Source organism: Bombina bombina, chromosome 10 (genome assembly GCF_027579735.1).
Source record: "Bombina bombina isolate aBomBom1 chromosome 10, aBomBom1.pri, whole genome shotgun sequence".
NCBI classification, from domain to species: Eukaryota; Metazoa; Chordata; class Amphibia; order Anura; family Bombinatoridae; genus Bombina; species Bombina bombina.
Window position 1 is genome coordinate 86,430,321 of NC_069508.1, and position 25,599 is coordinate 86,455,919.

The 25,599-nt window shown below is 42.1% G+C and overlaps 1 protein-coding gene across 3 annotated transcripts in view; it reads left to right on the plus strand.

Annotated features, from left to right (window-relative positions):
• The window catches only part of SUCO (SUN domain containing ossification factor), a 484,388-nt gene that overhangs the window by 167,606 nt on the left and 291,183 nt on the right, over positions 1–25,599 (plus strand). For all 3 annotated transcript variants that reach the window (XM_053693235.1, XM_053693236.1, XM_053693237.1), the window contains one exon: positions 17,755–17,876. In XM_053693235.1, the coding sequence (XP_053549210.1) occupies positions 17,755–17,876 (122 nt within the window). The remainder of the gene's footprint in view (positions 1–17,754; positions 17,877–25,599) is intronic.

A 25,599-nucleotide genomic window follows, 5' to 3' on the forward strand; every position in this document is an offset into this window, starting at 1 on the left:
TCGCTGTTTGCTTCTATGGAAGTTGTTCGGGAAACGTTAAGTCCCATGTTTGTCTGTTTTCTCCTCTCAGGATTTAGCCAGCTTTGGCAGTTATTACCCTGGTTGCAGGCTGGTCCTGATTGGGTTTAGATCTTCTTCTGTCTCGTGGCTTAGTCAGACACATGGCGTCTATTATGCCATGCTGGTCAGGCGGGGGTGCCTAATGCTCTTAGCTTTATTTTATATTTATTTTACAGGTTTCAGCTAAGCATTCTCAAGAGGACTTATGGGTCCGTGCGGCCCTCGGGATTGTTTCAGTCCTAAATAACCGTCTCTTTGGTGACTGGGTCAGTGAATTTTGCTGCGTCATTCTCTTTTGCTTCCAATGCTCTCGGAACCTAGAGTATTCCTTCCCACATGGTGGGAAAATTAGAGGGTTTAGCGCCTCTTTTCCGCCGGTTGGGGCAGTGTTGCTTTAGGAAATTGTCCTTTTTGGACTTGTTCTTTTAGTGGTTCTCTTCTTCATTGAGACCTCTTGGATTTTGTCTGTTTCTCCTTGTGGATGGGTCACCTTCGGGGGACTTAGATTCCCTTTGGGAGTTGGTTGTTCCTTTTTCTGGACATTAGACAGTGAGGTCTTTCTGGGCTCCGGTTAGGGGTCCCTTCCTGGTTTTGGGAATGCTCTGCATCTCCTTGGAATAGAAAAGGTCCTACTGGATTTCCTCTCATATGGTTCAGGTATTGCCACCCAGTTGGCATCCAAACCCATGTTTTACTGTCCTCTGACTTAGAATCTGAGGTGATGTGGATGTTGCTCTGTTCGGGTGACTTGTCCTCCCCCTTGTATCTGGAGCTCGTGGCTAGCTGGACAGCTAGCTCAGCATACTAATGCTTTGTGGCTACACTATACTGTAGCAAACCGAGGGTTACTAGTTCGATTACTGGCGAGGTCTACTAAGCCTTTCCTCCTTTCGAGGTTGATAGGAGCAGTGCCTTGTGTCCCTTATGGGGGATTAGCTGCACTTTTCAAGCACAATCATGTTAATGTTGCTTGGATGCCTGTTAGCTCTAGGGTCCTTCTTAGGGCCCTGGCTCTTTGGAGTGTTGGGCTCCTGCAAGGGGTGGTCTCTTTCCTTTGAGTCGGGAATTGCAAGGGATTCCTGCTCTTGTTTCCGGGTTATCCTGGATTTTTCCCTGGGAGGTTTGTTTTTTAATATCAGACGAGGGGTTTATTTACCTGGATGATTGTTTAATCTAAACATTGGTGGGGCCCGGGCTTCTTGTCCTGATCTTCCGGTTGTCGAGAATTTTACTCAGCGTTTTCTCTTTGTGGATCCTGCTGTGGTATGTTACCAGACCTTATGATCCTAGGACTGGCCTGGGGGTTCCAATTTCCGGGGTACTTGGGCTTAGCCCTGGTTCTGGCTGTTCTGATTTACAACTTGGACAGATTTACTGAGAGCCGGGGCTCTTTGGGGCTTGTCTTTTGCCTGACGATACGGTTCCCTTGGGACAACCAACAAACGTGAGCTGATGGTGGGCTGTGTGATCTGTGAGTAGGCTTGGCTGCCTGAAGAGTGTCCTCTGTCTATGGAGGTTGGGCAATTTTGCGATTTCATTTGGCCGCTTCTTCCTTACGGAGTTTCTTCCTGTTCTCCTACGGATGGCAGCATTTTGCTGGACTCTGGTGTTTATTCAGAGTTTGTTACTTGTAATTTCTGTTTGCTCAGTTTCTGAGTTCTGACGTTTGAGGACTTTGTCTTCAGCTGTCTTTTTCGCTGCTGTTGCACGATGTTCCGGAGATGTTGTTCTCCTTGATGATGCCGGTTGCTCCTTGTTAGTTGGGCATAGTCTCCCCTTGTTCTTGGGATCCATTTGGGTCTCTGTGGACTTGGCCTTTTTTTGAAGGTTTTTTTTTTCCTTTATGGATTTTGCTGTACCTTGGGTATCCCTTTGACTTACCCTTGTTCTTTCCCTTTTGGGGATTTTGGTACTGTACTAGGAAGGGTTGTGTGGGGACCGACTGCTGGGCGACGGTTCTCCTGGAGGAGTGTTGGCTCAGTGCGTCTGCTTGCGGTCTCTAGTTAGGCTTTCAGACTATCTGTGGGTCAGTGTCCTTGGGGCCTTTTCCTTCTAGTTTGTTTTTTGCCTGGGTCCGACGAAGCGGGGTTTATTTGGGTTGTGTTTTTTTTCAGGCCTGGTGCCCTCAGAATGGGCCGCCTACTGTACCCTCCCGTTTTTTTGCATTCTGTGTCCTCTATAGGTTGGGTATTGTTTTCCCAAAAGTAATGACTGCAGCTGTGGACTCTTTCCATTTATGAAGAAAAACTTGAAATTATGCTTATCTGATGATGATTTTTGATGATGATTTTTATTCTTCTTCAGATGGTAAGAGTCCACAGCTCCCCATCCGTATTTTTTTCTGTTTCGCGTCTTTTTATTTTTTATTCTTCTGGCACCTTTTCACCCTGGTATTTCTTCTACTGTTCCTTGTTCCTCAGCAGAATCACTGGGGGATGAGGGAAGTGGGGGAGGTTCTTATTTTCCCAAATGTAATGAATTGCGCTATGGACTCTTTCCATCTGAAGAAAAGAAAATTTCCAGGTAAGCATAATTTGTTTTGATTTAACAGTATTGAAGCAAGGTGGCAATAAATACTAATATAATACTTGCCTGTAAATGAAGAGTTTATGTTCCCCCAATGAGTGTTGCCGCAGTATTTTGGACTGTAATGTTACACACATATCACACCTCCATGACCTCGCTACGCCACTATAATGGTTGCAGTCAGCAATATTGTAGTATCACATTATAGGCAGTAGGGTAAGGGTTGGCCTTTGATCTAACTGCTTAGATGTCAGGGAGAATGGAGTTGCAGGATAGAGATTAAAATAACTACCCGTTTACCTCACTTTTGTGCTATGTTTTTATGCTTTTGTTTTGTAATACTCCTGTGGGCAACTTTTGCTCCATGTCTTGCTAAGGACTTGTGTTCAATACTGTTCCTGCAAAATTATTATAGCATTATTTTGGAATTAAATTGATTTGACAGAGAGAAGGTAGGAAGATGATTATATAAATGGGATATAAAATGCAAATTGGAGGCTGCAAGCTCATCTATGCAGCAAATAATTCAGCATCGTTGTTTTATCAAGTTACTTTATATAACTTTTTTTTTTTTTTTTTCTCTCTCACTGATTTCCCATTTCCTAGTACAAAAGGAGGCTTGCTAAACAATCACAATCCTGCACGTGTGTGGTGTATAAACATGCATTGCTATGAACTGTAGAAGAAAGAAGCACTACCCACTTGCTTTACCATAAAGGGCCATTATAGTAAAGAAATTACACGTGGTCCTTTGTGTTTAACGACTTGGGAGCCTCAGAGCATTTCTGGTTCTGAGAGGAAACAATGAGCCGCACAAGTTACACAGCTGGGTTGTACAACTAATGCTGCTGATTGGATCAGTTTGTAATCCTCAGGAGTCGAGGTTGCCAATAAAAGTTTTGGAACTCCTTCTTAGGGCCCTGGCTCTTTGGATTGTTGGGCTCCTGCAAGGGGTGGTCTCTTTCCTTTGAGTCGGGAATTGCAAGGGATTCTTGCTCTTGTTTCCGGGTTATCCTGGATTTTTCCCTGGGAGGTTTGTTTTTTAATATCAGACGAGGGGTTTATTTACCTGGATGATTGTTTAATCTAAACATTGGTGGGGCCCGGGCTTCTTGTCAGGACAAGAAGCCCGGGCCCCACCAATGTTTAGATTAAACAATCAGGATCTTCTGGTTGTCGAGAATTTTACTCAGCGTTTTCTCTTTGTGGATCCTGCTGTGGGATGTTACCAGACCTTATGATCCTAGGACTGGCCTGGGAGTTCCAATTTCCGGGGTACTTGGGCTTAGCCCTGGTTCTGGCTGTTCTGATTTACAACTTGGATGTAAAAAATCTAAAAAAAAATCTTCTTTCTTCTACAGTTCATAGCAATGCATGTTTATACACCACACACATGTGCAGGATTGTGATTGTTTAGCAAGCCTCCTTTTGTACTAGGAAATGGGAAATCAGTGAGAAAAAAAAAAAAAGTTATATAAAGTAACTTGATAAAACAACGATGCTGAATTATTTGCTGCATAATCTTTACATTCTTTGGATGTTGCTAGTGCATTAAAGGGAGATGAAACCCATGTTTTTTTTTCTTTCATGATTTAGAAAGAACATACAATTTTAAACAACTTTCTAATTTACTTCTATTATCTAATTTGCTTCATTCTCTTGATATTCTTGGCTAAAAAGAATATCTAGGTAGACTCAAGTGCAACTGATTGGTGGCTGCAAATAGATGCCTCGTGTGATTGGCTCACCCATTTGCATTGCTATGTCTTCAACTAAGGATATCTAAAGAATGAAACAAATTAGATAATAGAAGTAAATTGGAATGTTGTTTAAAATTGTATTCTCTACCTGAATCGTGAAAGAAAATTTTGGGTTTAGTGTCCCTTGAAGATATTATGTTGTTGCTACTAAGGATTTCCGACAGACTTTTAGTCTTTGTTCTTTTTTCTGGCCCTAAGAAAGGCCAGTAGGCCTCTATTTATTTCTTTAGGCTCTTGATTGAACCTTTTAAATCACAAAGATTAATTAGAGACGGGTCAGCCTCCGTTACGGAGAATTACAGCCCATTCTAATAGATCGGTTGCCACATCTTGAGATTTCAAGAATGAAGCTTCAGTTCATCAAATTTGCAAAGCGGCCACTTGGTCTTCTCTGAGTACCTTTACTAAATTTTACCAGTTTGATGTTTTTGCTTCATCAGAAGCAGCCTTTGGTAGAAAGGTCCTTCAGGAAGTTATCTTGGTTTGATAATTGGGCCTATAAATTGAGTTTTGTCATAAAAGATCATTTTTGAGTTATGGATTCATTTCTCAGCAAAAAAAGCTGTTTTTGTTTTAATCCCTCCCTTAATTGTTACTCGTGGACTTCCACATCTTGTGTATTATATCCCGTACGTAACAGCTCATTGACTCTCGCCACCTATATGAAAGAAAACATAATTTATATCTTACCTGATTAATTTCTTTAATGGTGGTGAGAGTCCACGAGCCCCCACCCATTTGGGGTTATTTTTGTTTAAGCACATCTTTTTTTCCCTGCTCCTCATTTGGGCTTTTACTCCTTCTAAACACCTCACCACTTAGGTTATGCGTCAAACTAAGGTAAGGGTGAGGTGCACAGTTTTTTTTAGGCTTTTGAGGTTTGGGAAACTTTGCCTCTGTATATCACTCATGTAACAGCTTGTGGACTTTCTCCACCATGAAATAAATTCATTTATCTGGTAAGATATAAATGATGGGGGAGGGTTGCAGTAGGGTCAGCTGATAATTATCAAGAGTTACGTAAAATTACCATGTGTTCAACATTTAACAACTACAAAAATGCAATTTTATTTCACATTTTTGGCTTTTCAAGTCACTGGGAAGGGTCACATAACTGCTAAATGTATTAGAAATTTGTTAATTCAATCTATACAACAAAAAGCAGATGACGTAGAGGGATTGTAGAGGGGTGTTTAGCCAGTGAGATAGAACGTCAGTCCTTAAAGGGACACTGAACTCAAATTTTTTCTTTTGTGATTCAGATAGAGCATGACATTTTAAGCAACTTTCTTTTACAAAGATATGACGAGTCCACGGATTTCATCCTTACTTGTGGGATATTAACCTCCTGCTAACAGGAAGTGGCAAAGAGCACCACAGCAGAGCTGTATATATAGCCCCTCCACCATCAGTCATTCTCTTTGCCTGTGTTATACTAGGAAGACATGGTAAAGTGAGGTGTTAGTTTTAGTTTCTTCAATCAAGAAGTTTTTTATTTTAAATGGTACCGGTGCGATATGGAAGAAGATTTCTGCGCTGAGGTTTGATGATCTTGGCATTTGTAACGAAGATCCACGCTGGTTCCCACAAGACTTCTGAAGGTAACCATGAGACATCTTCAGTGTGGAGACCGGTTTCATGCTACAAGCAGCATTAAGGTATGTGCAGCCTTTTTTATTTTGAGGAGACTTGGTGTATCAGAACTGGCTGGCATTATTTCCCTGTATGGAAATGGGGTAAGCAGTAAAATCTATTTTAATAAGAGGGGTGTTACTGGAGTTCCTATTTTATATTTATCATTAGTTGATATTTGGGCATTATGTGACATGGGAGACAATATAAAAAAACGATGTTTTATGTTTTTTATTTTTGGCACTTAAAACTTATTGGTTTTATGCTTGAGGCTTATATTGTGTGTGTATTTTTACTTTAGTGCAAAACTGCATTTCCATGTGGTGTTGTTTGGGCCTACTCTAACTTTTGACCTTAAGGGGCGGAGCCTATTTTGGCGCAAATTCTTCAGGCTTAGCAGCAGCAAACAGTAACTCGGTGGCTCCTGGACTGTGTAGCTGGTCTGAAGGGTTGGAAACTTGATTCGAAGCACCCTGGTGGCAGGTAGGCGCCCCAGCAGAGCTGTGGCGAGGTGCAGAGTGTATTTTTATCTATCTTTTGACTACATGTTGATATAAGTACTTCTAAAGCCTTATTTCTGCCCTTGCTTCTGGGTGCAGTAATTTTTGGATTAACCAACGATATTAAGTTAAATTTGGGAATAATTTAACGTTTTTTTGTGCATTTTGGAAAAATTGTTCACTTTTTCTTTTCTTAAAGGCACAGTACACATTTTTTCTAATGTTTATTTTATGCTATAAATAAGTGTTTAAACAACTTTTGTGGTTTCACTAGTCTGTTCAACATGTCTGACATTGAGGTTTCTCATTGTTCTAGGTGTTTAGAAGCTATTGTGCAACCCCCTCTAACATTGTGTAACTTTTGTACTGAAAGGGCTTTACAATGTAAAAAGCATATTTTAAATAAAGTAAGTGTGCCTAGGGATGATTCTCAGTCTGAAGAGAATCAGGATATGCCATCCAATTCCCCCCAAGTGTCACAACCTTTTATGCCCACACAAGCGAATCCTAGTACTTCTAGTGCGTCTAATTCCTTTACTCTGCAGGAGATGGCTGCAGTTATATCAACTACCCTTACAGAGGTATTGTCTAAATTACCAGTGTTGCAGGGTAAACGCAGTAGGTCAAGTATTAATGTAAATACTGAATCCTCTGATGCTTTATTAGCTATTTCCGATGTTCCCTCACAGTGCTCTGAGTTGGGGAACAGGGAATTACTGTCTGAGGGTGACATTTCTGATTCAGGGAATGTTTTGCCTCAGACATATTCGGATGCTATGTCATTTATATTTAAGCTTGAACATCTCCGCCTGTTGCTTAGAGAGGTTTTAGCGACTCTGGATGATTGTGATCCTATTGTGATTCCTCCAGAGAAATTGTGTAAAATGGATAAATATTTGGAAGTTCCTACTTAAGCTGATGTTTTTCCGGTTCCTAAGAGAATTTCGGAAATTATTAGTAAGGAATGGGATAGACCAGGTATACCGTTTTCTCCCTCTCCTAATTTTAAGAAAATGTTTTCTATATCGGATACCATTTGGGACTCATGGAAAACGGTCCCTAAGGTAGAGGGAGCTATATCTTCCCTAGCTAAGCGTACTACTATACCCATTGAGGATAGTTGTGCTTATCCTATGGATAAGAAATTATAGGGTCTACTAAAGAAATTATTAGTTTATCAGGGATTTCTTTTACAACCTACGGCTTGCATTGTTCCAGTAACTACTGCAGCAGCTTTTTGGTTTGAGGCTCTAGAAGAGTCTCTTAAGGTTGAGACTCCATTAGATGACATTCTAGATAGAATTAAGGCTCTTAAGCTAGCTAATTCTTTTATTACTGATGCTTTTCAAATTGCTAAATTAGCGGCAAAAAATGCAGGATTTGCTATTTTAGCACGTAGAGCATTGTGGCTCAAATCTTGGTCTGCTGATGTGTCATCAAAACATAAGCTTTTAGCTATTCCCTTTAAAGGTAAGACCCTTTTTGGGCCAGAATTGAAGGAGATCATTTCTGATATTACAGGAGGTAAGGGCCATGCCCTACCTCAGGATAGGTCGGTTAAAATGAGGGGTAAACAGAATAATTTTCGTTTCTTTCGGAGCTTTAAAGGAGGACCCCCTCTTCTTCTTCTTCCACAAAGCAGCATGAAGGGGTGGCCCCCGATCCGGGACCGGATCTAGTAGGGGGCAGACTTTCTTTCTTTGCTCAGGCTTGGGTAAGAGATGTTCTGGATTCCTGGGCACTAGAAATAGTGACCCACGGTTATCAATTGGAATTCAAGGATTTTCTCCCAAGGGGGAGATTTCATCTTTCAAAATTATCTGCAAACCAAATAAAGAGAGAGGCTTTCTTACGCTGTGTAAAATACCTTTTTACTATGGGAGTAATCTGTCCTGTTCCAAAATTGGGACAGGGGTTTTACTCAAACCTTTTTGTGGTCCCCAGAAAAGAGGGAAAGTTCAGACCCATTTTGGACTTCAAGTGTTTAAACAAATTTCTAAGAGTTCCATAATTCAAGATGGAGACAATTCGAACGATTTTGCCAATGATCCAGGAGGGTCAATATATGACTACCGTGGATTTGAAGGTTGCTTACCTTCATATTCCAATCCACAAAGATCATCATCGGTTTCTAAGGTTTGCCTTCTTGGACAAACATTATCAGTTCGTGGCTCTTCCTTTCGGGTTGGCCACAGCACCCAGAATCTTCACAAAGGTTCTAGGGTCTCTTTTGGCGGTTCTCAGACCGCAAGGGATAGTGGTGGCGCCTTATCTGGACAATATTCTGATTCAGGCATCAACATATCATCTGACAAAATCTCACATGGACACAGTGTTGTCTTTTCTGAGAACTCACGGCTGGAAGGTGAACATAGAGAAGAGTTCACTTGTTCCACAGACAAGGGTTCCTTTCTTGGGAACTTGATAGACTCGGTAGCCATGAAAATATTTCTGACAGAGGTCAGAAAATCAAAGATTTTGAATGCTTGCGGAGCACTTCTGTCCATTCCTCGGCCATCAGTGGCTCAGTGTATGGAGGTAATCGGATTAATAATAGCGGCAATGGACATCGTTCCGTTTGCTCGCTTTCATCTCAGAGCACTGTAACTGTGCATGCTCGGTCAGTGGAATGGGGATTATGCGGATTTATCTCCAAAGATAATTCTGGATCAAGAGACCAGAAACTCTCTTCTTTGGTGGTTTTCGCCAGATCATCTGTCCCAGGGGACTTGTTTCCGCAGACCCTCGTGGATGATAGTGACAACAGATGCCAGCCTTCTGGGCTGGGGTGCAGTTTGGAACTCCCTGAAGGCTCAGGGTGTTTGGACTCAGGTGGAGTCTCTACTTCTAATCAATATTCTGGAACTGAGAGCAATATTCAATGCGCTTCAGGCGTGGCCTCAGTTGGCTTCAGCCAAATTCATCAGATTCCAGTCGGACAACATAACGACTGTGGCATATGTCAATCATCAGGGGGGAACAAGGAGTTCCTTAGCGATGATAGAAGTATCCAAGATAATCAGTTGGGCAGAGGCCCACATCCCAGGGGTAGAGAACTGGGAAGCAGATTTTCTAAGTCGACAGACTTTTCATCCGGGGGTGTGGGAACTTCACCCGGAGGTATTTGCCTCATTGATTCTCAGATGGGGCAGACCGGAATTGGATTTGATGGCATCTCATCAGAATGCCAAGCTTCCAAGATACAGATCCCAGTCAAGGGATCCTCAGGCCGAACTGATAGATGCCTTGGCAGTACCTTGGTTGTTCAGCCTAGCTTATGTGTTTCCGCCGTTTCCTCTCCTCCCACGCGTGATTGCTCGAATCAAACAGGAGAGAGCTTCAGTGATCCTGATAGCGCCTGCGTGGCCACGCAGGACTTGGTATGCGTATCTAGTGGACATGTCCTCTCTGCTACCGTGGAAACTTCCGTTGAGACAGGACCTTCTCATTCAAGGTACTTTCCAACATCCAAATCTAATTTCTCTGCAACTGACTGCGTGGAGATTGAACGCTTGATTTTATCGAAGCGAGGATTCTCTGATTCGGTTATCAATACTTTGATACAGACTAGAAAGCCTGTCACTAGAAAGATCTATCATAAGATATGGCGTAAATATCTTTATTGGTGTGAATCCAAGGGTTACTCATGAAGTAAAGTTAGGATTCCAAGGATTTTATCTTTTCTCCAGGAAGGATTGGAGAAAGGGTTATCAGCAAGTTCCTTAAAGGGACAAATTTCAGCTTTGTCAATTCTGTTTCACAAACGTTTGGCAAATGTATCAGATGTTCGGTCTTTTTGTCAGGCTCTATCTAGAATTAAGCCTGTATTTAGACCTATTACTCCTCCCTGCAGTTTGAATTTAGTTCTTCGAGTTCTGCAAGGGGTTCCGTTTGAACCTATGCATTCCATAGATATTAAACTATTATCTTGGAAAGTTTTTGGTTGCTATTTCTTCTGCTCGAATAGTTTCTGAGCTTTCAGCATTAGAGTGTGATTCGCCTTATCTCATATTTCATTCTGATAAGGTGGTTTTTACGTACCAAACCTGGGTTCCTCCCTAAGGTTATTTCGAATAGGAATATTAATCAGGAAATTGTTGTTCCTTCCTTGTGTCCTAATCCTTCTAAGAAGGAGCGTCTGTTACATAACTTGGACGTGGTCCGTGCCTTAAAGTTTTACTTACAGGCAACTAAGGATTTCTGTCAATCATCTTCATTATTCATTGTTTGTTCTGGAAAGCGCAGGGGTCAGAAAGTAACAGCTTCCTCTCTTTCTTTTTGGCTGAGAAGTATCATCCGCCTGGCATATGAGACTGCTGGACAGCAGCCTCCTGAAAGAATTACGGCTCATTCTACTAGGGCTGTGGCTTCCACATGGGCTTTTAAAAACAATGCATCTGTGGAACAGTTTTGTAAGGCTGCGACTTGGTCGTCCCTTCACACTTTTTCCAAATTTTACAAATTTGATACTTTTGCTTCTTCTGAGGCTATCTTTGGGAGAAAGGTTCTTCAAGCAGTGGTGCCTTCCGTTTAGGTTCCTGTCTTGTCCCTCCCTTTCATCCGTGTCCTATTGCTTTGGTATTGGTTTCCCACAAGTAAGGATGAAATCCGTGGACTTGTCATATCTTTGTAAAAGAAAACTAAATTTATGCTTACCTGATAAATTACTTTCTTTTACGATATGACGAGTCCACGGCCCTCCCTGTTATTTTAAGACAGGTTTATTTTATTTTTTGAAAACTTCAGTCACCTCTGCACCTTTTTAGCCTTTCCTTTTCTCTTCCTATAACCTTTGGCCGAATGACTGAGGGTGGAGGAGAAGGGAAGGGGCTATATATACAGCTCTGCTGTGGTGCTCTTTGCCACTTCCTGTTAGCAGGAGGTTAATATTTCACAAGTAAGGCTGAAATCCGTGGACTTGTCATGTCGTAAAAGAAAGTAATTTATCAGGTAAGCATAAATTTATTTTTCTAATCTACTCCTATTATCAAATTTTCTTCATTCTCTTGGTATATTTATTTGAAATGCAAGAATGTAAGTTTAGATGCCGGACCATTTTTGGTGAACAACCTGGGTTGTCCTTGCTGATTGGTGGATGAATTCATCCACCAATAAAAAAGTGCTATCCAGAGTTTTGAACCCAAAAAAGCTTAGATGCCTTCTTTTTCAAATAAAGATAGCAAGAGAACGAAGAAAAATTGATAATAGGAGTAAATTAGAAAGTTGCTTAAAATTGCATGCCCTATCTGAATCACAAAATTTGGTTTAGTGTCCCTTTAACTCTATAAAACAGACTGAGGCAATTACAGTCCCAAAATGTGAGTGAGACGAAATACACTGTGCAGCTGTTTGTCGTGGCAAATATTATCTGCTAGCTCACAGACGAGACGAGCTGATGTCGGAGTTGAAAGTCTCCAAGCCACTCTCAGCATATGCTGCTTTTCCCTTCAACTCATGGATTAGCGCTTATTGAGGACAGAGACATGTCTATGATTACGGTCCCAGAGACCGAAACCGGTCAGGCGTTTTGATGACCTAGGATTTTACCTTCCGAATCCTGCTGTTTTAAAGAATTGCTAATAAAGTGTTTACTTTTTATCTTCACCTTTTGAGAGGCTCTATTGGATTCTTTTTTTCACATGCAATCTATAGTTACACGTGCCTGAAAATTAGTTTGCCATTATCTAATCTTGACAATAGTGGAAGAATGATGGCCAACTTCCTGAAACACGGGGGCTGCAGACCCATATTTTACAAGTTTTGGGGGCCACAGATCAATGTTATAAAACCCTTAAGGGCCCCTTTATAAATCGATAGCTATTAAATACACAAATAGCTATCGATTTAGGAAAGGTTGCAGGCCACCCTCTGTCAGCTGCTTTCACTTCCAGAAGGCTCTTTTGAGTTGTGGCTACTTTTTTTTTTTTTTAATCACTTTCCAGTGTCCCCGAAGTACATATTTCTCCTACATTGGTGTATCCGGTCCACGGCTTCATCCTTACTTGTGGGGATATCCTCATTCCCTACAGGAAGTGGCAAAGAGAGCACACAGCAAAGCTGTCCATATAGCTCCCCCTCTGGCTCCGCCCCCCAGTCATTCTCTTTGCCGCTCTGAACAAGTAGCATCTCCACGGGGGTGGTAAAGAGTATGTGGTGTTAGTTGTAGTTTTTATTTCTTCTATCAAGAGTTTATTTTAAAATAGTGCCGATTTGTACTATTTACTCTACAACAGAAAGTGATGAAGATTTCTGTTAAAAGAGGACTATGATTTTAGCACCAGTAACTAAAATCCATTGCTGTTCGCACGCAGGACTGTTGAAACCAGAGAACTTCAGCTGGGGGGAACAGTTTGCAGGCTTATCTGCTTCAGGTATGATCAGTCAATTTTCTAACAAGACCCAGTAATTCTAGAAGACTGTCAGTTATCCCTTCTGGGATAGGTAAGCCATTTTCTTAGACTCAGTAACAGAATTAAGGCTTATAACTAGGGCTCTATGCTGGTTGACACTATTGTGGGCTAAGTCGATTATTTTTTATCATGTTTATGTGACATTTCAAGTATTTTTCAGTCTTGAAACACTTTTGGGGAATTTTATTTACGCCTGGCAGTTGTTTAGACACCTAGTCTTGTCAGAAAGGCCCCTTCACTCTGGAATGCAGAGGAAGGAAGCCTCATTTTCGCGCCGCAGTTGCTTTTCACTAGGCAGTTCATGCAGCTTCACGTGGAGTATCCAGAGGCTTAGAAAGGACTTCAGAGAGGCTTATTACTTATTTGAATAACCCCTAAGGAAGGTAAACGCCACAGCAGAGACTGTGGCATGGGACTGTAGTGTCTTTAACCGGTTAATTACTGTTATTAGCTCCGGTTTGGGCATTTAAGGGTTAAATTGTCTGAAAATTGGTGTGCTTTTAAAGCATTAAGACACTGTGATGAAAATTTCATAAAGATCGGATATTTCCTTAATGGTTTTCTGACGTTTCAGTAAAAAAGTGTATACTTTTATTATTTAAAGAGACAGTAACGTTTTTTTTATAAAATAATTTTTATTGCATTAAAACTCTAAGTCTGTCTAACATGTCTGTGCCTTCAGATAGCCTATGTTCTGTGTGCATGGAAGCCAAGGTGGTTCCCCCATTAAATGTATGTGTAAAGTGCGCAATAGCGTCCAAACAGATAAAGGACAGTGCTGTCACTTTTAAAAATGTTGCCCAAGATGATTCTTTAAACGAAAGGTAGCGGTGATAGTTCATCATCCTCTCCTTCTGTGTCAACGCCAGCTTTGCCCGCACAAGCGATACCTAGTACATCTGACGCGCCTATGGCTGTTACTATGCAGCAATTAGCGGCAGTAATGAATAATTCTTTAGAAGCATTTTTATCCAAGCTGCCAGTTTATCCTAGAAAACGTGATTGCTCAGTTTTAAATACAGAGGATGAGCAAGCAGACGCAGGGGATAATTCATCTGTGGTACCCTCACATCAATCTGAGTTGGCGGTGAGGGAGGGCCTGTCTGAGGGAGAAATTTCTGACACAGGAAAAGTTTCTCAGCAGGCAGAGACTGATACCATTGCATTTAAATTTAAACTAGAACACCTCCGCACCCTACTTAAGGAGGTGCTAGCTACACTCGATGATTGTGATCCTTTGGTGATCCCAGAAAAATTGTGCAAAATGGACAAATTTTTAGAAGTCCCAGTGCATTCTGATGCGTTTCCGATACCCAAGAGGGTGGCGGATATAGTGACTAAGGAGTGGGAGAAGCCAGGTGTACCATTTGTTCCCCCTCCTATATTTAAGAAAATGTTCCCCATTGTTGACCCCAGAAGGGACGCATGGCAGACGGTCCCTAAGGTAGAGGGGGCAGTTTCAACATTAGCTAAGCGCACAACTATACCAATAGAGGACAGTTGCGCTTTCAAAGATCCTATGGATAAAAAACTAGAAGGGTTACTTAAGAAAATTTTTGTTCAACAAGGTTACCTTCTGCAACCAATTTCATGCATTATTCCTGTCACCACGGCGGCGTCTTTTTGGTTCGATGAACTAGAAAATTCGCTCCAGAAGGAGACTCCTTATGATGAGGTCATGGACAGAATTCACGCAGTGAAGTTGGCTAATTCCTTTATTTTAGATGCCGCTTTTAAATTAGCGGCGAAAAATTCAGGTTTTGCAATAGTGGTGCGCAGAGCGCTTTGGCTAAAATCTTGGTCGGCGGACGTATCGTCCAAAACAAAATTGCTTAATATTCCTTTCAAGGGTAAGACCCTATTCGGGCCAGAATTGAAAGAGATTATTTCAGACCTCACTGGGGGAAAGGGCCATGCCCTTCCACAGGATAGACCTTTCAAAGCAAAGAATAAGTCTAATTTTCGTTCCTTTCGCAATTTCAGGAACGGACCGGCTTCTAGCTCTACAGCCTCTAGACAAGAGGGTAACGCATCCCAGCCCAAACCAGCATGGAAACCATTGCAAGGCTGGAACAAGGGAAAACAGGCCAAAAAGCCTGCTGCTGCTACCAAATCAGCATGAAAGGATAGCCCCCGATCTGGGACCGGATCTAGTAGGGGGCAGACTCTCTCTCTCTTTGCTCAGGCTTGGGCAAGAGATGTTCCAGACCCCTGGGCTTTAGAGAATTCAAGGACCTTCCTCCAAAGGGAAGGTTTCACATGTCTCGCTTGTCTTTAGACCAGACAAAGGGACGGGCATTCTTACATACAGATACATCCAGTTCCGAAAGCAGAACAAGGACTGGGTTTTTACTCAAACCTGTTTGTAGTTCCCAAAAAGGAGGGAACGTTCAGGCCAATTCTGGATTTAAAAATCCTAAACAAATTCCTCAGAGTTCCATCATTCAAAATGGAAACCATTTGGACAATTTTACCAATGATCCAGGAGGGTCAATATATGACTACCGTTGACTTAAAGGATGCGTACCTGCATATTCCTATCCACAAAGATCACCATCAGTTCCTAAGGTTCGCCTTTCTGGACAAGCATTACCAGTTCGTGGCTCTTCCCTTCGGGTTGGCCACTGCCCCCAGAATTTTCACAAAGGTGCTAGGGTCCCTTCTAGCGGTGCTAAGGCCAAGGGGCATTGCAGTAGCACCTTACCTAGACGACATCTTAATACAAGCGTCGTCCTTTCACAAAGCAAAGGCTCATACGGACATTGTTCTAGCCTTTCTAAGATCTCACGGGTGGAAGGTGAACGTAGAAAAAAGTTCTCTGTCCCCGGTCACAAGGGTTCCCTTCCTGGGAACAATAATAGACATCCAAACCTAGTTTCTCTGCAACTGACTGCTTGGAGATTGAACGCTTGATTCTAGCCAAGCGTGGGTTTTCAGAATCAGTTATAGATACTCTGATCCAGGCTAGACAGCCTGTCACTAGGAAAATTTACCATAAGATATGGCGGAAATATCTTTGCTGGTGCGAATCCAAGGGTTACTCATGGAGTAAGATTAGGATTCCAAGGATTCTTTCCTTTCTCCAAGAGGGATTGGAGAAAGGTCTGTCAGCTAGCTCTCTAAAAGGACAGATATCTGCTCTGTCGGTCTTGTTGCACAAATGTCTGGCAGCCGTGCCAGATGTTCAGGCGTTCGTACAGGCGTTAGTCAGAATCAAGCCTGTCTACAGACCTGTGACTCCTCCATGGAGTCTAAACTTAGTTCTTTCAGTTCTTCAAGGGGTTCCGTTTGAACCTTTACATTCCATAGATATTAAGTTATTATCTTGGAAAGTTTTGTTTTTAGTTGCTATTTCTTCTGCTAGAAGAGTTTCTGAATTGTCGGCTTTACAATGTGATTCACCCTATCTGGTGTTTCATACGGATAAGGTAGTTTTACGTACTAAGCCTGGTTTTCTTCCAAAAGTGGTTTCCAATAGGAATATTAACCAGGAAATAGTTGTTCCTTCTCTGTGTCCAAATCCAGGTTCTAAAAAGGAACGTTTGTTACACAATCTAGATGTGGTTCGTGCTTTAAAATTCTATCTAGAAGCAACAAAGGATTTCAGACAGACATCATCCTTGTTTGTCGTCTATTCTGGTAAGAGGAGAGGTCAGAAAGCTACTGCAACCTCTCTCTCCTTCTGGCCTAAAAGCATCATCCGATTGGCTTATGAGACTGCCGGACGGCAGCCTCCCGAACGAATTACAGCTCATTCTACTAGAGCTGTGGCTTCCACATGGGCTTTCAAGAACGAGGCTTCTGTTGAACAGATCTGTAAGGCAGCGACGTGGTCTTCTCTGCATACATTTGCCAAATTTTACAAATTCGATACTTATGCTTCTTCGGAGGCTATTTTTGGGAGAAAGGTTTTACAAGCAGTGGTGCCTTCTGTTTAGGTAACCTGACTTGTTCCCTCCCTTCATCCGTGTCCTAAGCTTTGGTATTGGTTCCCACAAGTAAGGATGAAGCCGTGGACCGGATACACCAATGTAGGAGAAAACAGAATTTATGTTTACCTGATAAATTTCTTTCTCCTACGGTGTATCCGGTCCACGGCCCGCCCTGGCATTTAGTCAGGTTTAAATTTTGATTTTTGTACACTACAGTCACCACTGCACCCTATGGTTCTCCTTTTTCTCCTAACCATCGGTCGAATGACTGGGGGGCGGAGCCAGAGGGTGAGCTATATGGACAGCTTTGCTGTGTGCTCTCTTTGCCACTTCCTGTAGGGAATGAGGATATCCCCACAAGTAAGGATGAAGCAGTGGACCGGATACACCGTAGAAGAAAGAAATTTATCAGGTAAACATAAATTCTGTTTTTTAGGTGTTCTTTTTTATAGGGACACAAAAACGTTGTTCTGCTTTTTCCTATGTGTTGCAAAAACTAGTGTAGAGGATTGCATTTGGCTCATGGGCCGGGCCACCTGTTGGAGATCCCTGCAATACATTATAATTTATATACATTGCATTGTGGTTTATTTTAAATACTTTTTGAGAAAAAATGTAATATGTATTCTAGTAATGTGCAAACATATTGGATATTTTCACTCTGAATTCCAGTCGTATATTTTTGTCTTGGGTTTCATTTGCTTTAGATATTAATAACAAAAGGAATTAGCAGAGTTATGACAGTCAGCTGAACATACCACATAGCTCTCTCCTGTAAGGGGTTATTGCCAGTCAGTACACTTGATATGTCCTCTTAAGTTTAAGACATATGGATGAAAAGGTTATAGAGGATCACATGAGTGCTACTGCTATCTTTGTCTATAAATAACCGATAATAAGTTTACTTATGAATTCCTTATTGTTTGTTTTCCAGGCCAGTCATTGCACCCTTCATCAAATGGCGGGCAACATTCTGTAAAGGTTCAAAAGAATCGAAATAATTATGCTTCTGTGGAATGTGGGGCTAAAATACTCTCTGCCAACCCAGAGGCTAAGGTAATATTAACATGAAGTTTTCTTGAAGTACAATTCCATTATTCAGATGATTGTAACTGCTCTATGGAGAAGCTGGTTTAGTTTTTTCATCTAATTAGACTTTAGAAGTCATTCCACTACCCCTAGTATAACTTTGTGTTTCTCCAGTTTAGTGCTGTGCAGTAGTGAGTGTAGTATAACTTATATCATAATGGGGGGGGGGGGGGGTTGTGCTCATGACATATACAGTTTTGATTGGGTTATTTTTTAACCATGGCTACCAGAAAGGACTACAATGCAATGCAGCGAAGTAGGTTAAAGCTACATATTAGAGGTTGACTTAACTGACTTGAGAAGTGTTGTTAAACTGCTTTATCTTTCCCCCATGAGATATATAAAATAGCTTTTTCAGGTAGTGAAAGGGCAGCAGACTATTTATAACTATTCCTAATTAGCCACAGCAGAGAAAATAACCTAAGTTACAACATGGCAGCTCCCATTGTTTTATAGACATTTAAACTTTACACTTATTTTGTCACTATTTAAGCAACTAATGAAACTTTAAAAAAATACATCTACATGTTATTCTCAGACTAATCTTTTCTTTGAATACATCATTCTATCTAACATTTGCTTAGGGTGTAATGTCCCTTTAAGTATCCAGTCAGGTTTATCCAGTCAGAAAGTTTTCCTCCCCCAGTTTTTCAACCATGCATTACGTTCTTAAAGGACACGAAAGCCAACATTTCTCTTTCAAGATGTATCGAGTCCACGGATTCATCCAATACTTGTGGGATATTCGCCTTCCCAACAGGAAGTGGCAAAGAGAGCACCCACAGCAGAGCTGTCTATATAGCTCCTCCCCTAACTCCACCCCCCAGTCATTCTCTTTGCCAGCTCTAAGCAAGAGGAAGGGTAAAGTGATTGTGGTGACAAAATGTTAGTTTTTATTTTCTTCAAGCGAGAGTTTATTTTAAATGGTACCGGTGTGTACTATTTACTCTCAGGCAGAAAATAGATGAAGTTTTTTGCCTGGAGGATGATGATCTTAGCATTTGTAACTAAGATCCACTGCTGTTCCCACAGAAGCTGAGGAGTACAGGAAAACTTCAGTGTGAGGAACGGTTTGCAGGTGGCAAGGTGCTGGCTGTGTATTTTCCGGTTTTTGACACTTGTCAATCCGGTTTCGTTATTAAGGGGTTAATTACTTCTTTCTTTCATGTAATTGGCAAGAGTCCATGAGCTAGTGACGTATGGGATATACAATCCTACCAGGAGGGGCAAAGTTTCCCAAACCTCAAAATGCCTATAAATACACCCCTCACCACACCCACAATTCAGTTTTACAAACTTTTCCTCCTATGGAGGTGGTGAAGTAAGTTTGTGCTAAGATTTCTACGTTGATATGCGCTTCTCAGCATTGTTGAAGCCCGATTCCTCTTAGAGTACAGCGAATGTCAGAGGGACGTGAAGGTAGTATCACTTATTGAATACAATGATTTCCCTAACGGGGGTCTATTTAATGGGTTCTCTGTTATCGGTCATAGAGATTCATCTCCTACCTCCCTTTTCAGATCGACGATATACTCTCAATTTACCATTACCTCTACTGATAACTGTTTCTGTACTGGTTTGGCTATCTGCTATATGTGGATGGGTGTCTCTTGGTAAGTATGTTTTTTCTTCTGTTATGTGTGATCAGTCCACGGGTCATCATTACTTCTGGGATATAACTCCTCCCCAACAGGAAATGCAAGAGGATTCACCCAGCAGAGCTGCATATAGCTCCTCCCCTCTACGTCACTCCCAGTCATTCTCTTGCACCCAACGACTAGATAGGATGTGTGAGAGGACTATGGTGATTATACTTAGTTTTTATAACTTCAATCAAAAGTTTGTTATTTTACAATAGCACCGGAGCGTGTTGTTGCCTCTCTGGCAGAGTTTGAAGAAGAATCTACCAGAGTTTTTACTATGATTTTAACCGGAGTAGTTAAGATCATATTGCTGTTTCTCGGCCATCTGAGGGAGGTAAAAGCTTCAGATCAGGGGACAGCGGGCAGATGAATCTGCATTGAGGTATGTAGCAGTTTTTATTTTCTGAATGGAATTGATGAGAAAATCCTGCCATACCGTTATAATGACATGTATGTATACTCTACACTTCAGTATTCTGGGGATGGTATTTCACCGGAATTACTCTGTTAAAAGTACACTAAACCTTTTAATAGGTATTTATCATGTTAAACGTTTTTGCTGGAATGTAGAATCGTTTGCATTTTCTGAGGTACTGAGTGAATAAATATTTGGGCATTATTTTTCCACTTGGCAGTTACTTGTTTTAATTGTGACAGTTTCGTTTCTCTCTCACTGCTGTGTGTGAGGGGGAGGGGCCGTTTTTGGCGCTCTTTGCTACGCATCAAAAATTTCCAGTCAATTACTCTTGTATTTCCTGCATGATCCGGTTCATCTCTAACAGAACTCAGGGGTCTTCAAACTTCTTTGGAGGGAGGTAGATTCTCTCAGCAGAGCTGTGAGACTTATATATTGACTGTGATTAAAAAACGTTGCTCTGTAATTTTTATTTTTTTCAAAATTAATTATTGTTAATTTACTAATGGGAACAAACCTTTGCTAAAAGTTGTGTTGTTTTTAAGGATTGAGACTATAACTGTTTTTCAGTTCATTATTTCAACTGTCATTTAATCGTTTAGTGCTTCTTTGAGGCACAGTACGTTTTTGTTAAATAAGATTGTAACCAAGTTGCAAGTTTATTGCTAGTGTGTTAAACATGTCTGACTCAGAGGAAGATACCTGTGTCATTTGTTCCAATGCCAAGGTGGAGCCCAATAGAAATTTATGTACTAACTGTATTGATGCTACTTTAAATAAAAGCCAATCTGTACAATTTGAACAAATTTCACCAAACAGCGAGGGGAGAGTTATGCCGACTAACTCGCCTCACGTGGCAGTACCTGCATCTCCCGCCCGGGAGGTGCGTGATATTATGGCGCCTAGTACATCTGGGCGGCCATTACAGATAACATTACAAGATATGGCTACTGTTATGACTGAAGTTTTGGCTAAATTACCAGAACTAAGAGGCAAGCGTGATCACTCTGGGGTGAGAACAGAGTGCGCTGATAATACTAGGGCCATGTCTGATACTGCGTCACAGCTTGCAGAGCATGAGGACGGAGAGCTTCATTCTGTGGGTGACGGTTCTGATCCAAACAGATTGGATTCAGATATTTCAAATTTTAAATTTAAATTGGAAAACCTCCGTGTATTACTAGGGGAGGTTTTAGCGGCTCTTAATGATTGTAACACTGTTGCAATACCAGAGAAATTGTGTAGGTTGGATAAATACTTTGCGGTACCGGCGAGTACTGACGTTTTTCCTATACCTAAGAGACTAACTGAAATTGTTACTAAGGAGTGGGATAGACCCGGTGTGCCGTTCTCACCCCCTCCAATATTTAGAAAGATGTTTCCAATAGACGCCACCACACGGGACTTATGGCAAACGGTCCCTAAGGTGGAGGGAGCAGTTTCTACTTTAGCTAAGCGTACCACTATCCCGGTGGAGGATAGCTGTGCTTTTTCAGATCCAATGGATAAAAAATTAGAGGGTTACCTTAAGAAAATGTTTGTTCAACAAGGTTTTATATTGCAACCCCTTGCATGCATCGCGCCGATTACGGCTGCGGCAGCATTTTGGATTGAGTCTCTGGAAGAGAACCTTAGTTCATCTACGCTGGACGACATTACGGACAGGCTTAGAGTCCTTAAACTAGCTAATTCATTCATTTCGGAGGCCGTAGTACATTTAACCAAACTTACGGCTAAGAACTCAGGATTCGCCATTCAGGCACGTAGAGCGCTGTGGCTAAAATCCTGGTCAGCTGATGTAACTTCTAAGTCCAAATTACTTAATATTCCTTTCAAGGGGCAAACTTTATTTGGGCCCGGTTTGAAAGAAATTATCGCTGACATTACAGGAGGTAAGGGCCACGCCCTGCCTCAAGACAAAGCCAAAGCTAAGGCTAGACAGTCTAATTTTCGTCCCTTTCGGAATTTCAAAACAGGAGCAGCATCAACTTCCACTGCACCAAAACAGGAAGGAGCTGTTGCTCGTTACAGACAAGGCTGGAAACCTAACCAGTCCTGGAACAAGGGCAAGCAGGCCAGGAAACCTGCTGCTGCCCCAAAGACAGCATGAACCGAGGGCCCCCGATCCGGGACCGGGTCTAGTGGGGGGCAGACTCTCTCTCTTCGCCCAGGCTTGGGCAAGAGATGTTCAGGATCCCTGGGCGCTAGAGATCATATCTCAGGGATACCTTCTAGACTTCAAATTCTCTCCCCCAAGAGGGAGATTTCATCTGTCAAGGTTGTCAACAAACCAGATAAAGAAAGAAGCGTTTCTACGCTGTGTACAAGATCTGTTATTAATGGGAGTGATCCATCCGGTTCCACGGTCGGAACAAGGACAAGGGTTTTACTCAAACCTGTTTGTGGTTCCCAAAAAAGAGGGAACTTTCAGGCCAATCTTGGATTTAAAGATCCTAAACAAATTCCTAAGAGTTCCATCGTTCAAAATGGAAACTATTCGGACAATCTTACCCATGATCCAAAAGGGTCAGTACATGACCACAGTGGATTTAAAGGATGCTTACCTTCACATACCGATTCACAAAGATCATTACCGGTATCTAAGGTTTGCCTTCTTAGACAGGCATTACCAGTTTGTAGCTCTTCCATTCGGATTGGCTACGGCTCCAAGAATCTTCACAAAGGTTCTGGGTGCCCTTCTGGCGGTACTAAGACCGCGAGGAATTTCGGTAGCTCCGTACCTAGACGACATTCTGATACAAGCTTCAAGCTTTCAAACTGCCAAGTCTCATACAGAGTTAGTTCTGGCATTTCTAAGGTCGCATGGATGGAAAGTGAACGAAAAGAAGAGTTCTCTTTTTCCTCTCACAAGAGTTCCATTCTTGGGGACTCTTATAGATTCTGTAGAAATGAAGATTTATCTGACAGAAGACAGATTAACAAAGCTTCTAAATGCATGCCGTGTCCTTCATTCCATTCAACTCCCGTCAGTAGCTCAATGCATGGAGGTGATCGGCTTAATGGTAGCAGCAATGGACATAGTTCCCTTTGCACGTCTACATCTCAGACCGCTGCAATTGTGCATGCTGAGTCAGTGGAATGGGGATTACTCAGACTTGTCCCCTACTCTGAATCTGGATCAAGAGACCAGAAACTCTCTTCTATGGTGGCTTTCTCGGCCACATCTGTCCAGGGGGATGCCATTCAGCAGGCCGGACTGGACAATTGTAACAACAGACGCCAGCCTACTAGGTTGGGGCGCTGTCTGGAATTCTCTGAAGGCTCAGGGACAATGGAATCAGGAGGAAAGTCTCCTGCCAATAAACATTCTGGAATTGAGAGCAGTTCTCCATGCCCTTCTGGCTTGGCCCCAGTTAAAAACTCGGGGGTTCATCAGGTTTCAGTCGGACAACATCACGACGGTAGCTTACATCAACCATCAAGGAGGGACAAGAAGCTCCCTAGCAATGATGGAAGTATCAAAGATAATTCGCTGGGCAGAGTCTCACTCTTGCCACCTGTCAGCAATCCACATCCCGGGAGTGGAGAACTGGGAGGCGGATTTCTTGAGTCGCCAGACTTTTCATCCGGGGGAGTGGGAACTTCATCCGGAGGTCTTTGCCCAAATACTTCGACGTTGGGGCAAACCAGAGATAGATCTCATGGCGTCTCGCCAGAACGCCAAACTTCCTCACTACGGGTCCAGATCCAGGGATCCGGGAGCGGTTCTGATAGATGCTTTGACAGCACCTTGGAACTTCGGGATGGCTTATGTGTTTCCACCCTTCCCGCTGCTTCCTCGATTGATTGCCAAAATCAAACAGGAGAGAGCATCAGTGATTCTAATAGCGCCTGCATGGCCACGCAGGACTTGGTATGCAGATCTAGTGGACATGTCATCCTGTCCGCCTTGGTCTCTACCTCTAAGACAGGACCTTCTGATACAGGGTCCATTCAAACATCAAAATCTAACTTCTCTGAAGCTGACTGCTTGGAAATTGAACGCTTGATTTTATCAAAACGTGGTTTTTCTGAGTCGGTTATTGATACCCTGATACAGGCTAGGAAGCCTGTTACCAGAAGGATTTACCATAAGATATGGCGTAAATACCTATACTGGTGCGAATCCAAAGGTTACTCCTGGAGTAAGGTTAGGATTCCTAGGATAATGTCCTTTCTACAAGAAGGTTTAGAAAAGGGTTTATCGGCTAGCTCATTAAAGGGACAGATCTCAGCTCTGTCCATCTTGTTACACAGGCGTCTGTCAGAAAATCCAGACGTCCAGGCCTTTTGTCAGGCTTTAGCTAGGATCAAGCCTGTGTTTAAAGCTGTTGCTCCGCCATGGAGTTTAAACTTAGTTCTTAACGTTTTACAGGGTGTTCCGTTTGAACCCCTTCATTCCATTGATATAAAATTGTTATCTTGGAAAGTTCTGTTTTTAATGGCTATTTCCTCGGCTCGAAGAGTCTCTGAGTTATCAGCCTTACATTGTGATTCTCCTTATCTGATCTTTCACTCAGACAAGGTAGTTCTGCGTACTAAACCTGGGTTCTTACCTAAGGTAGTCACTAACAGGAATATCAATCAAGAGATTGTTGTTCCATCCTTGTGTCCAAATCCTTCTTCAAAGAAGGAACGTCTTCTACACAATCTGGATGTAGTTCGTGCCCTCAAGTTCTACTTGCAGGCAACTAAAGATTTTCGCCAAACTTCTTCCCTGTTTGTCGTTTATTCTGGACAGAGGAGAGGTCAAAAAGCTTCTGCTACCTCTCTCTCTTTTTGGCTTCGTAGCATAATACGTTTAGCCTATGAGACTGCTGGACAGCAGCCTCCTGAAAGAATTACAGCTCATTCCACTAGAGCTGTAGCTTCCACTTGGGCCTTTAAGAATGAGGCCTCTGTTGAACAGATTTGCAAGGCTGCAACTTGGTCTTCGCTTCATACTTTTTCCAAATTTTACAAATTTGACACTTTTGCTTCTTCGGAGGCTATTTTTGGGAGAAAGGTTCTTCAGGCAGTGGTTCCTTCTGTATAATGAGCCTGCCTATCCCTCCCGTCATCCGTGTACTTTTGCTTTGGTATTGGTATCCCAGAAGTAATGATGACCCGTGGACTGATCACACATAACAGAAGAAAACATAATTTATGCTTACCTGATAAATTCCTTTCTTCTGTTGTGTGATCAGTCCACGGCCCGCCCTGTTTTAAGGCAGGTAAATATCTTTTAAATTATACTCCAGTCACCACTTCACCCTTGGTTTCTCCTTTCTCGTTGATTCTTGGTCGAATGACTGGGAGTGACGTAGAGGGGAGGAGCTATATGCAGCTCTGCTGGGTGAATCCTCTTGCATTTCCTGTTGGGGAGGAGTTATATCCCAGAAGTAATGATGACCCGTGGACTGATCACACAACAGAAGAAAGGAATTTATCAGGTAAGCATAAATTATGTTTTATTACTTAAGACACCTCAGCTATGGTTTGGCACTTTATGCATTTATATAAAGTTCTAAATATATGTATTGTACTTATATTTGCCATGAGTCAGGTTTATGTATTTCCTTCTGCAGACTGTCAGTTTCATATTTGGGTAATATAAACATCTTTTATAGAAATTTATTTCTTACCTGGGGTT